Source organism: Sardina pilchardus, chromosome 3 (genome assembly GCF_963854185.1).
Source record: "Sardina pilchardus chromosome 3, fSarPil1.1, whole genome shotgun sequence".
Classification (NCBI taxonomy): Eukaryota; Metazoa; Chordata; class Actinopteri; order Clupeiformes; family Clupeidae; genus Sardina; species Sardina pilchardus.
Genome location: NC_084996.1, coordinates 36092508 through 36105910, shown reverse-complemented (window position 1 = coordinate 36105910; position 13403 = coordinate 36092508). Strand labels below are relative to the sequence as shown.

The window sequence follows — 13403 nt, the reverse complement described above, 5'->3', positions numbered from 1 at the left end:
AGTATGATATGAGGCATGTGATTGTATCTTCAATGGTAAAAGTACTAAGAAAAATATAGCCGTGGTGAAAAATTTCACTTTCTTATGCCAAAATCACCTTTTCCTTTGCCCAATGAGAACGGGTGACATTATAAACTTAAAAATCACCATGTGGGATTGTGGTGGAGTGGTGGACGTGTCTGTCTGTAGTTTAATTGCCAATATCTCTCTCTCTCTCTCTCTCTCTCTAATTGATAATAATAATTATTATTCTAATAATAGTAATATATATTGATTTTTTAAAATTATTATTTCCTACTCAGATAGGCCACCTTCAATAACGTTTGTGAAAATGTCTCACCCTGTTTGCATCTGCCATTTTGCATCTGCCACCTTCAGTAGTAGCACTACCCTACAAAGGCTGATCTATTTTTACATAAATGTGTCTAAATGACAGAGTTCAGTTGTGCCATTGTTAGGCATCAAGAAGCTTATCTTCACTAGATTACTTGTTATACTTACTACAAATTGTTATTGTATGGCCATGCAAGTATAAGCATTAATGTAAAGGCAAAGCGCAGTAGTCTATAGCCTATAAAACTACCACATTTTGCCTGGATGTCAAAAAACAAAATGTTTAATATTCAGCTCACTTTGATCTATCTAATTATACCCCTTGTTGTTGAATATAATTTGATGCTTATACTTGGTGTAAGAAAAACACAAAAAGCTGTTTTTCTTAGTTTGCCATTTTTGCAGATACTGCTCTTTGGCTTTGTAAGGAAAACCTATTATTTTTTGGAGCAGTGCAGCTCAAAGGGAACTTCAAAGTATTCAGAGTAGGCTATAGCCAACTCGATGTTTTTGTAGATTAATAAAATAGGCTGTATTGTGAGGGAGCACAAACGCATGGCGAATTTGCGAACGAGGTAATGAACTATCGCATTCCACTCTTGATCTCCCTGAAAGAAGGTCTAGGTGGGCGGGGCCAGGTTAAAGGATGTTACTCAAAACTACTCAAATGAACAGTTTTGATACCAAACAACATGTAACAACACTTGCTATCATCTAAAATGAGACCCTAAGTTGTTCTTTAATGTGAGACCCTCCCAGACAAGGCCTGATGGCCGAATGTTTCTACGCATTGTGGAGATGAATGCCTTCACTTTGTTTTTTCCCCTCTACACATTTGCATTTAGCACATTTGCGCAATATCATGATGTGACAGAATGATATGGAAATTAATCTTAATGCACACCTGCACTTGCGTAATGTGTAAGATGCTCAATCACTAATGCTGTACAACTTCATAAATCACTTCAGGAACACACAATTTCAAAGCTACTTGGAATCTCTAACAACCATCAGTGTGGTAAGTGCCCCTTAAGATGTCTTTGATGCTGTTCAATAATTTAAGAGTCCTGATGTTAAGTTTGAGAGGGTGCTTCAATACAAAAAATAAAAGTCAAGATTGTCACAATTTGTAATTGCTTCTTTTCATGCCATAAAATTGCAATTATAAACACAGAATTCTATTTCCATGTAGACGCTTTGGTCCCTAGCTGAGTTGAGTGAAGATGGAGGTATTTAAATGGACATTTTCCTCTCATGAGAATGAATCAACTACACCATCCAACACCTCTAACTCAGCCTGCATCTCTGACCATCCAATATGCACCATGATCTGGTCTGCAACGGTCTTTCTGGGGTTCACAGTGTCCATTCCTGTTTCTGCAGCCATATTGAAGGAGCTGGTCAGAAGGCGCTGGTGTTCTATTCAGTCTGGCCAGGGAATGTCCCCCAGTGCCTTCTCCTCCTCCTCAGACACCTTACTCTTTAACCACACACTAATGATGGCTACTGCCCCCTTTTATTTGTTACTTCATTGCCTCATATGTCTCGGGGTGAGCATCCCGCGTCAGGTCCTCTTGGTGTTCATCTGCATCACTGTTGTGGGTAGTCCCGTTGCTACTCTGGCCATCTCCCTGAACTGCTACTTGGCAGTGGTGCACCCTGTGGTGTACATGGGCATGAAGCGCTCGTGGAGAATCCCAGAGTTCCTCAGCACATTCACTTGGCTGTACACCATTGTCATGGAAATCATCATTGTTGCTAACAATCTGAAGGTGTACAGCCCTGTCAACCTCATGACCTGCTACGTGATTTTGCCCCTGTACGTCTTCCTGAACGTCTCCACGCTCTGTGCTCTGAGACTGGCTGGCCCCGAGCGGCGACGTCTAGCAGACCTCAGCTCTACCAAGCGCCGGGCATTTTGGCACATCCTGGGCAGTCTGGTCGGAACCTTGTTGTACGGTGTTCCGTTGCTATCATTGTTCACGTACCAAGCTTTTTTCAATGTGAATGAACAAGTGATCTTTTGTGTTGTGTTCCCTATGGTAATGGTGATACCTGTTATGAGTGGCACCTGCCTTGTTGTCTTCATTTTTTGCAGCATGAAACCTGCCAAGTGCTGTGTGATAATGCACTAAGATGAATGTGCTTGCAGGAGCTGATGTTTCATGCTACTGTATACTTGTGCCTTAACATATATTGTTGTGTTTGAATAGACCTCACATTAATATATGCCATGTGCTTGTAGAACAGTTTGGCCCCCCTCATAGTCATAACAATTAAGCATATGCCATTTGTATTGTGTTACATTGTGGCCAGGTTCAGTATCCCGTGCATTCTGGCAGGTGTGTAGCTTGGTCATATGTCAACTTTTTATTTCACAGTACTTGATGACATGGACTGACTCGAACGACAAATAAGCCAAGCTATATAAGCATCAACTGGAATGGTTCTTGTGACCTGAGTGAAGTAATTCAAGTGGTGTTAAGAGTCATTGCACGAGAAAACCAGGCAAAACCAACAGGAGGTAGGAAGATGGGGGTCGGCCAAATCGGCTCATACTTTGTATATGTGATAAGTATGTGGAACTATGAACAGCCATATACTTAAAACCCTCGAACTCTTTTTTGTTGTGGAGTTCTGGGGCCCCTCTCAGAGAACCTCAAAAATCCAACAATTCATGGCTGAAAATGACTGAAATTGCCATTTCTACCATGATTATCCTGATAAAGATATGAACATGAGCTTTATGTTTCCATAGAGCTTAGGTAGAATAGTTTTAAAGACCAAAAGGTGCACTAGGGGGTTATCTGCACCACTGAAAGCAGAATTTTCATCCCTCTAAAATTGGTCATTTTTAGGAGGCATTATCTCACATTCGCAGTGGCTTTGGTGGATGGTTTTACTGTTGCTGGACAGAGGAGCATCTTCTGATTCAAAAGCAATTGTCGTCTAATTGGGCCACACATAATGTGCGCCGTGCCAGGAGGGTCTTTGCGGGGTTTTTTCGGGTTTTGGAGTATAATAAACCAGGCAATAATATCTCACTATAGGGTAATTTATGGTCAATTTTTGTGTCACTGTATGACAAATTGTTAAAGAAAGCTTTAATTAACTAGAAAAGCACTCAAAGAGTGTAGACCTCTGCATGCATTGTTGTTCTGGGTTGTCATACATTTGAAACTAGACTATTCAGATCGCCACCGAGTGGCCATACCATGCCATTACATCGCAAACATCTGGCATTACATCTGTTTGTGATGTAATGCCATGGTATGGCCATGTGATGGCGATCTGAATATGGTTTATCATAGGCCAAAACACGACAAATCCTGCTAAAGACCCAAGGCACACATTATGTGTGGCCCAATTAGACGACAATTGTTTTTGAATCAGTAGATGTTCCTTTCTCCAGCAACAGTAAAACCATCCACCAAAGCCACTGCGAATACGAGATAATGCTTCTTAAAAATGACCGAAATTTAGAGGGAGGAAAATTCTGCTTTCAGTGGTGTAGATAACCCCTCTGTGCACCTTTTGGTCTTTACGGTCTTTTGGTCTTTTTTGGTAACTATGCTACCTAGGCTCTATGGAAATATAAAGCTTATGTTCATATCTTTATCAGGATAATCAGGGTAGAAATGGCAATTTCAGTCATTTTCAGCCATGAATTGTTGGATTTTTGAGGGTCTCTGAGAGGGGTCCCAGAACTCCATAACAAAAAACAGCAGGAGGGTTTTAAGTATATGGCTGTTCATAGTTCCACATACTTATCACATATACAAAGTATGAGCCGATTTGGCCGACCCCCATCTTCCCACCTCTGCCTGGTTTTCTCATGCGATGACTCTTAAATGTTCTTGTAGTTGGAGCAAATATACACTTGTTTTATTGAAAAAAAAATGTCATCTGTAGATATTAATTATTGATAAACCACAACTTAATATGTGGACCCCATGGCTATGGGGTTGGACTCCTGTTTGGGAACCCCTGGCCTAGGCTATTGACTGACTTATCAGCAATATGAAGTTTGGCAAGCATCATTAGAGTGACATTTTTGGACATAGTCTTGTGGCTTCTGCTATTTTTCATCACATTGAGAGGGTAAAACATGACACATAGATTCATTTTAGGAGTCTTGTCTTTTACTCTCAGAAATAATATCTAATAATAAGGTTTGGGCATCAAGATAGCATGTTTAAGTGGCTGAGCTACATGTAATTCTAGTCATTTTTTTGTAGATTGCACTGTTCCTGACGCTCATTTGTTGTTGTTCTCCATGGAGCTCCCCCTACAGCTTTGGGCTGCATATTCCTCAACTGTCTCTTTGGTATTTTCGCTGGTTCTGCCCTGTCTATTACTGTCTAATGGTTCTGCCATGATGGACATCTAAAAATGTCCAGAGAATTTTAAGCATTTTGGGCTTCTCGCCCATTGACGAGCTCATGTCAATTTGTACCTGTTTTGATTGAATTGCTATTTTCTTTTCTTTTATTATTATATTATTTACCTATTTATTTATATGTATTTTTCCTTCCTTTTTACTTTTTGCAAAACTCAATCACTCGTGTAGTTTGTCTGATGAATATACCAATGACACAAGTTTGCATTTAGCACATTTGCACATCTGTGTTTGCACAGGTCCATGTGAAGTATATGGAAATGATTGATGGGCAGAGATGAGACGCTGGCCGCTTTTTGACAGCACTGCAGACACGGTTCTGCCTCCAGCTGAATTACTGTGGAATCATTATTGTACACAACTGGAAGTCTACCCTGTGCTTTAACACTTAAATTACAAAAGACTGAAAATGGCATCACCCACAAAAATAATTGTATAATTTGAACTGTCAAGTAGGCCTACAGTATTTCCTCTTATGAACAATGAGGAAAACAATCATTTTGAAAGATGATATTGAAAAATAAGGCCAAAATAAAAATAAAATAAACTTGTGCTTACTGAAACAAAACTGAGTTAACCTGTCATTTCAAATTGACCTGTGAATGCCAGAATCCTTTCAGTATTTTCACCGTGGAAAATTTGAATACAATGATTTTGCATTTGTAGTTATTTCTGGACCTCACAACAATTATATCACGTGCAACATGAATAACAAGAAAACCACAATCCTCAACATCAATCACAGTCAGTGTCTCTATCAAGCACTTGTGCAGGAACTGATCAGTGACAAGTTGTGTCAGCATAACAAACTCTGGAATCTCACAAGAATTCAGTGGTAAGCAGAAGTAGTTTTCAACATTTTCATGTTATTTTGATGTAGATGCTTGAACATTGTGAACTACTGTAAATCATTCTGAAATTCAACATTTTTAATTACCTTTTCTGCAAACTGTATGTCATCCTGCTTTATACAACCATAACTAAGAAAACATATATTTATGGTAATTATTCAGTAAACTTTTGAAATCAGGCCATCCAGTTGTAAGACTTGCTTTAAAGTGTATTTAGACCTTTTGAAGTCTGGCCATCCAGTTGTATAGACGTGCATTAAAGTGTATTTATTTATTTATTTTATGTGTGTACTGACCAAATGCTAAGGGGGACGGTATCTCATTTTCTTTGTGTACAGGTGTGCATGAGAAAATGACAATAAATTGAATCTTGAATCTTGAATGTGGACCTTTTGAAATCCAAGATAAAAATACATCGTGACCTTTTCATTTCACCAGCCTTATTCCACGGTTGACCAAATATGTGGAGGCCATTTCTCTCTCCTGATAATGGATCAACTGAGCCCACCAACATTTCTGTATCCTCTGAGAAATGCCCATCCCACCACCAAATATACTCGACTATGTTGGCCGCCACACAGCTCATTCATGCGGTTCTAGGTTTACCGGCGTGTGCGGCCGTCTTCTGGGTGATTCTCCAGAGGCACTGCCGGTCAGCTCAAAGAGGCCGCAGCAGGTTCTTCAGTCTTTCCACCTCTTCGGACCTCCTCATGATCAACCTCATCCTGATCGGCATCGTCCATTGCATAATACAGTTGCTCGAAGCCATCAACTCTCTCCCTGGTGCTTCTCATCTCCTCCCACCTCAGGTCATTAAAGTGTTGAGCCCCATCACGCTCATAGCCGGGCCGCCCTGCATGGTGTTCATTTGCCTGGACTGCTACCTGGCTGTGGTGCACCCACTGAAGTTCAAGCATCTCAGGACAGCATGGAGACTCCCGCTGCTCTTCACCATGTTCACGTTGCTCTACACCAGCATCATGGAGGCCATCATCATGGTCCTGAATCTCGCTCCGTTCAACTACATCACCATTATCACATTTCACATGGCCATGCTCACTATCATCCCCCTCAATGTCTCCACACTGCGGGCCCTGTGGCTGTCCGGTCCTGGGCGACACCGCCTGGCCGATCTCTGCCCCATCAAGCGCCAAGCCTTCTGGGTGGTCCTGTGCATCCTGCTGGGCACCATGTTCTACTGCCTCCCTCAGGTCATTCTGCAGACCTGCTGGCTTCTCAAAAGGGTGGAGCCAAAAACCTTCAGATGTGTGGTGCATCCCATAGTAATGATATTTCCCACCGTGTTCAGTGCTATGGTCTACCTGCTTTTTCTGTTTGTCCAAACACCAGTGAAACAGTTGGTGTTTAAACATTAAGTCCCCCTAGTCTACTGCTGTCAAAAGACCATTTACTCTATGTTGTTTTCTGCCATGGATATGATGTATATTGATGTATCTTTGTCATGTAAAGACAATTATTTCTTAACAAATAAAGTTATTGTGTCTGTGTGTGTACGTTTGTGTGTGTGTGTGTGTGTGTGTGTGTGTGGGGGGGGGGGGGGGGGGGGTAGTTTGAGATTGCAGATGGCGGGGTTTAAGGTTAGGTGGGTTCCAAAGGAGTTGGGTTTAGAGATTGCGGAGAATTTATTTATCTAACCTGTTTTTCTAGCCTGGCACGCCCTCCCAGATGGTAATCAGGCTACTGTTTTTCCATATTTTATTAAATCAAAATAAAATCACACTATTTTTTGTTGCATCACACCAGCAGACGTCAACTGGTTATAGACCTAATGTCTTAGGCATAATATTTGATTTATATATGTGTGTGTGTGTGTGTGTGTGTGTGTGTGTGTGTGTGTGTGTGTTTGTGTGTGTGTGTGTGTGTGTGTGTGTGTGTGTGTGTGTGTGTGTGTGTGTGTGTGTGTGTGTGTGTGTGTGTGTGTGTGTGTGTGTGCGTGCGTGCGTGCGTGCGTGTATTAATTCACCCACTGACAAGAAGAGATTTCGTTGAAGAATTTTCAGTGCATTGCCTTTAGCTCGCTACTGTAGGATGCTCACCCGGATGTGACACACCAGGAAATACAAGAGCCAGCTGAATGGTTGGCACGGGGCGTATGTTTTGTTAGTATGAATGGATGTTGTCGTCGGATTGAAATTCTGCTATCCACTTTATAATCTTGGTAAGTCATAGTCCGGTAGTGTGTTTACATCGTCAAGTCTATAATTGAACTTATTTACGATCCTAATCTTATCCACGAGAATGATGTATGCAGAGATAGCTATCTGGAAGTAGCCCACATTCAAAGTCTCCTCACTGGATGATGATGAAGGCTATTTTTTCTTTTCAAAAGATACTAACGTAAATGCTAAATTCTAGCTTCTGTTGATACAACAAAATGTAATTTTGGGTCAAAATGCATGCTTTTGTACGTTTAGTAGCCTGATCATAAGTCTGTTCACCATAATACCATGTGTCCACACTTGTACATTTTTGCTAGGTGGGGTGCTCTGAATTGCCACAGCTGTATGGCAGCATTCCTGTGACAGCTCTTCTGTTCTAGAGGGCCACGATGACACTAATTGTGGATGCACTCTGGGCTGTATGGAGCATTGGAGCCTCGATCTATGACTATTTCCAAACCAGTGCTATAGAAGAGCGTATCCTTGCCCTTGAGAGTGTGCTGACCATCCACCAATGTGTCATTGGAGTACTTTCAGCTGGTCTGATCATCCTAGTCACATACATCTTCTTGAGAAAGCACTGACTGCCAGAGGAGTGATGCCATAGCTTACAAAACAAAAGACTGTTGTGCAATGTGCCTTGAAGATGCTAACACCTATGCTGAACACCCTCATTGGAACTGTCCCTTGATTTATTTCTATATGTTTTTCATCTAGCAGATGTTCGGGGATAGGAGAGAAATGGTCAACTATTTATGTTTAGATGACGCTTACAACAGCTGTGTGTGTGTTACAGGGACCGATCTGGTCATTTTCATTTGACCAGGGAAATGAATTTGGAATGACCATAAATGCAGAAATAATATTTTTCCTGATAAAGGCAAGGCCATGCCATGTATTTAAAGAATTGCTGCTCTTATGTGGAATTCAAACACAGTGTGTTAAATATGGATTGTGAAAATGTTTTAAGTTAGTAGGGCCAGGGTTCCCATGATCATGGAAAACCTAGAAAAGTCATGGAATAATAAAAACCCACTTCCAGACCTGGATAAATCATGGAATTCAGGAAGTTCATTGAAAGGTTTGGAAAAGTCATATAGTGTCATTGTCCTACAAGGGACCATTGAGTGGTACGGTTCAGTTTGCTACAGTACAGTAAAGTTTGGAAAGGTAAACCCTGACCTGGCTTGCGTTTCATCTGCCAACCGTACCCTTAGGTATGTAGGCAGGGTGTAGACTGGATACCGATGGCAACCGCATCCACGTGATAAGTGTTGATAAGGAGCTGGGACAGGATGGACAACTTTGTATTTTTGTCGCCCAATCAATGGACTGCAGTGGATCTAGCCTGGTTTAGCGCCACCCTTTACGTTGCTCAACCCATTAAGTTTGGTACCCAAGTTGATTTGGTACCAGTCACAAATTCTGACAATTGAAACGCAAATATGTGTGTACTGCACAGTGCCAAACTGAACCATACCACTCAGTGGAGACATGTCATTAGGTAGCGTACATCATGTCACAGAATTCAGTTGCTTCCTTCATAGATAAAGACTAGTGGTGGAGAAAGCACATGTTATCCAATATTGTTGTTTAAGTCACATGTCATCGTTAGCTCCAACTTGTGGCGTAAAGTAAGCCATACTGATAGGCCATGAAGGTCATGGAAATTTCACTAACAATTATTGAAAAGTCATGGAAAGGTTTCCAAATTGTGTCAGTGAAGACCCTGTAGAGCCTGGTAAATCAGTACTTTGGTTTCAATATTTCTTGTCTCAACCCCCTAACTTACTGATGCTATCTGGCTTCTGTCACTGAACTTACAACCTTTTATTTTTATTCTTTCTGAAGCCATCCATGTCTTACATTACTTGATTTTGTGTTAGTTAGATATTTCTTTGTCATAAATATAAATGTGATCAAATGTAATATCCTGTGCTACTTGGAAGCTGACTCTACTACTGAGGTTACAAAATTGTCCACCATACATTAAAGGGAATATCATGATGTCTTTTGTGATGAAAACTTTGAAATCATCAACGTTAGTATTGTCTCAAGGCTGTAACTACCATTTTCTATTTCTCTAACTGGAGAATAAAATAATTTGATGAATGAAACACTACAACTCCAACAGTTCATTGTTTTATTTACAGAATGATTTATTTACAGATCTTAAATTGGTTTTTATTTACTAGTTACAGATACTGATATTTATTAAGGCTATCAATTGAAATAACAATTAGGCCAGGAAGAATTATTGCCTTATTCCAGATGACATCTCAGATGGGCACTTACTGTAGTCAAACTTGAATTCAGATACGGGTCATTATACTGACTAGGCTACTGTTTTATGGATCACTATCTTATTGTAATTTCAGACAATCTAATTAGGCTACTTGTCCAACTGGTTTCACCACTTGTCCACCACTACTCACTGCCTGGGCCTAGCAACTGGTCTAGTGTTACATGGTCAAACCATGTATTTTTAAAGTAGCCTATCTTGATTATCTTCGAAACTCAAGTATTACACAAATTAATTTGGTTTAAGTTGGCTGTTAACTGTCTATGAAAACAAAATATTTGTTGGGGAAAGCTGATAACATGCTTGATGCATTGAAGTAGGCTACATAACGAAATTGGTTACAATACTAACTGTCTGTGGTTACAATGTTGCCTTTAACGTTACAGCCGGTAGGTGGCAATCGTACACATAGCTTATCCATTTCAACAGAACCGAACCGTCTCTCTCTACGGCTCAGCAGACAGTAGAAGATAAACCCTGTCGTTCAACTTGTAACACATCACACACACCAGGAAGTAAGACAGACAAGCGAGATGGGCGTCCAAATCAAAGTCGAATACTGGTGAGAAAATAAACGTTATTTTATGTGAATTTAAGTGAACATGGCACATGATTTTGATTACACAGTAGGCTACGCCACCTTCTTTTCAACCAAAGCCAAAACAGAAGCTAACTAGGATTCACCCCGTGGCTTTATATGTTTACGTTAACGCTAGCTACCACATTATAATAGCTTGTTGCAAGTCGACAGTTAATCTCAAATTGTAATATTGTTTTCAGGTTGAGTGAGTAGTAAATAAGACAGTGCACACTGCCTTAGGAGCAGTTAACGTTACACAATGCGCAATGTAGCTAAGCGCATGCTAACAGCTAGTTGAGTAACATTAGCACCTGAGCTGATTTTTCTCGATTATCTGATTGTAGCATAAACTGTAGCCTATACAGTCTATGGATTGTAGATGTATTCAAAACATTAGCAACGTTAAGCACATTATATCAGCGAGGCTTTCTCTGTTGGTGACCGCGTTTTCTCTGGCATAATCCTGAAATCTTGCTTGTAATGCTGTAATAAAATATTATTGTTAGCCTATCCTCTTTAAGCCATCTAGGTGGATATCATAATGTTATGTGTACTCTCTACTACTCAGCTTTCTAATGTACAATTTAGATTATTTATGTAATGGTTCTTGAACGAACTTTTCTCATCTTTACCTTGGCAACCCACACAGCATGGTAGCCTACAACAACATAACAGTTCAGCAGGTGGCAGCAAAGATCTGAGAGCGGATCCAATGAATTTAACATGTCATTTTAGTGGATAGCTGACATGCTGCTGTCCAGCTAAAACAGTAGGCCTAACCACGTTAACAGTGCAATCTCTCCTATTTCACAGCGGCGGATGAGGCTACGAGCCCCGCTATCAGGAACTCAAGCGGGTGGTCACTGCAGAGTTTCCTGAGGCGGAGGTGGCTGGCGTTGTAGGGAGGCAAGGTATGATCATTTGTGTGTAGCCTATGTTTTCTTTTTAATTTTTTTTTTTTATCAGTAACCAGACTCTTTTAGGAATTTACTTTAGGATGGCTGATGTACCTTACAATGTTTTTTTTTCTTCTTTTCACAGGGAGCTTTGAAATTGAGATCAATGGGCAGCTTATTTTCTCCAAGATGGAAACCAGCGGCTTTCCCTATGAAGATGACGTAAGTTGTTCAGAGCCCCTACATGATCATTTGTTAGGTTATTTTGAACCCCATATTTATTTGAAAGTTGCCCCTGTTTTTTTTTTTAGGTCATGGATGCCGTCCAGAAAGCCAGTGAAGGCAAGCCGGTGGAGAAGATCACCAAGAGCCGGCCGCCATGTGTCATCTTGTAACCAGGTTGCGCCCTCTGACTCCTGACCCATGTCCCCTGACTGTGACCGCATCTCTCCTCAAGAGTCCACGTCTCTTACGCATAGATCCATGGAAACACTGCCACCATTTTCCTCTGTAACCATGCATGTACATGTTGAAAGAACATCCCGTGTCTGTTAAGCGATGTTGAGTTGGCAGCAGAGATGCATTACTGTTCCCTCAGGTGAGTCCTCTCTCCTGTCTGCTCCTGTGGGGTGGGGTTTTGGACATTTATGATTACTGTAGCTCAAATGTCAAAGGTTACAGTATGAAGAGACCTGTCCAGGTGCACCTTTTGCAGGAACAGAATGACAGAGGATGCCTGGGGATGTGGCATAGGTGTTGGGCGTCATGAGCATTTTCCAAAAGCCAGTTTGCCTAGTCCAAGTATACCGTATTTGGGTTTGTATTTGTTTTTATTTTATTCTTTTTTTGATCACATTAGACTTTTCTTTCTGAAAAGAAGAAACATGCTGCTGTTGGTAGTCTTGTCATATTGATGCCTAATATGTAAGGGATGACAATTGTTTTTTTTTTGTCTGTTTTTACAAGAAATGCAAAAATAATTACGCACAATTTGCAAATGGCTAATAACACCAATGTAATATGGAGAATAAACCAGTTGGTCTGAACAAAGTGCTGATAACCTTCTCTTGAACTAATATGAACTCTATTGTGGAGTGCTCTTCTTGACCAGCTCTGCCCATCTCTCTTTCTGTCTTTGACTCACAAAATGTACTGTTTAGTATTTTGATTTAAGTGTAGTATCTCTTTGGTTATGGCAAATGCAGATTTTCTAAAGAAAACTGCTATGTTAAAAATAGAGGACAACAAAGGCAACTGAAAACAGGTATCTAATGTCAGCAGTACATATTAGCATTCACTCTGTACCGTACTCCAGTGATTTTGGCCCCAGACCTGGTAACAAAAGGTTTTATTGCCCATTTCTAATTTGTGATTGCCATCAGTCATTGGCTAGTCATCAGAAAGTTAGCATAAACCTTTGAGAAATCCCAGACATCAAGGTACTGTCTGTTGAATTAGTGACCTTTAACAATGGTCTTGTAGTAGAATTCTGTGCTCTCTTGTTGCTTTCAGATATGCCATTACTAAGAGTTATCGTTACTAATGTAAAGTTAATCAATGGAGGTAAATAAAATAGAAATTCTGCTCAGGGATTTTTCAGTTGCTATGAATGACAGGGATGATTGATTTGAATAACTTCAATAAATATGATCAATTACATATTGTGCATTTTCAGATTTGTTCTATTTTCATATTACATTTACGGTAAAAAATGGGGGGTTAGCAATAGCTCAATCGGTGTATGTTCAATTACATTATGAGCAATGGAGCTCGTAAAATTACAGTGGACATGCATCACAGGAGCCTGGTGTCTATTGGTGAAATATGACCTATATGGACACAATTCAATTTGGTAGCACTAC

General features: G+C 40.4%; 1 protein-coding gene across 1 annotated transcript; it reads left to right on the top strand.

Annotated features, from left to right (window-relative positions):
- The first annotated feature begins 10467 nt into the window (after nucleotides 1-10467).
- On the top strand, nucleotides 10468-13200 carry LOC134077463 (migration and invasion enhancer 1-like). Its single transcript, XM_062533090.1, has 4 exons — nucleotides 10468-10627; nucleotides 11459-11556; nucleotides 11687-11763; nucleotides 11853-13200. The coding sequence occupies exons 1-4, from the start codon at nucleotides 10599-10601 to the stop codon at nucleotides 11934-11936; spliced, it is 288 nt and encodes a 95-aa protein (XP_062389074.1). The 5' UTR covers nucleotides 10468-10598; the 3' UTR covers nucleotides 11937-13200.
- Nucleotides 13201-13403: the final 203 nt, after the last annotated feature.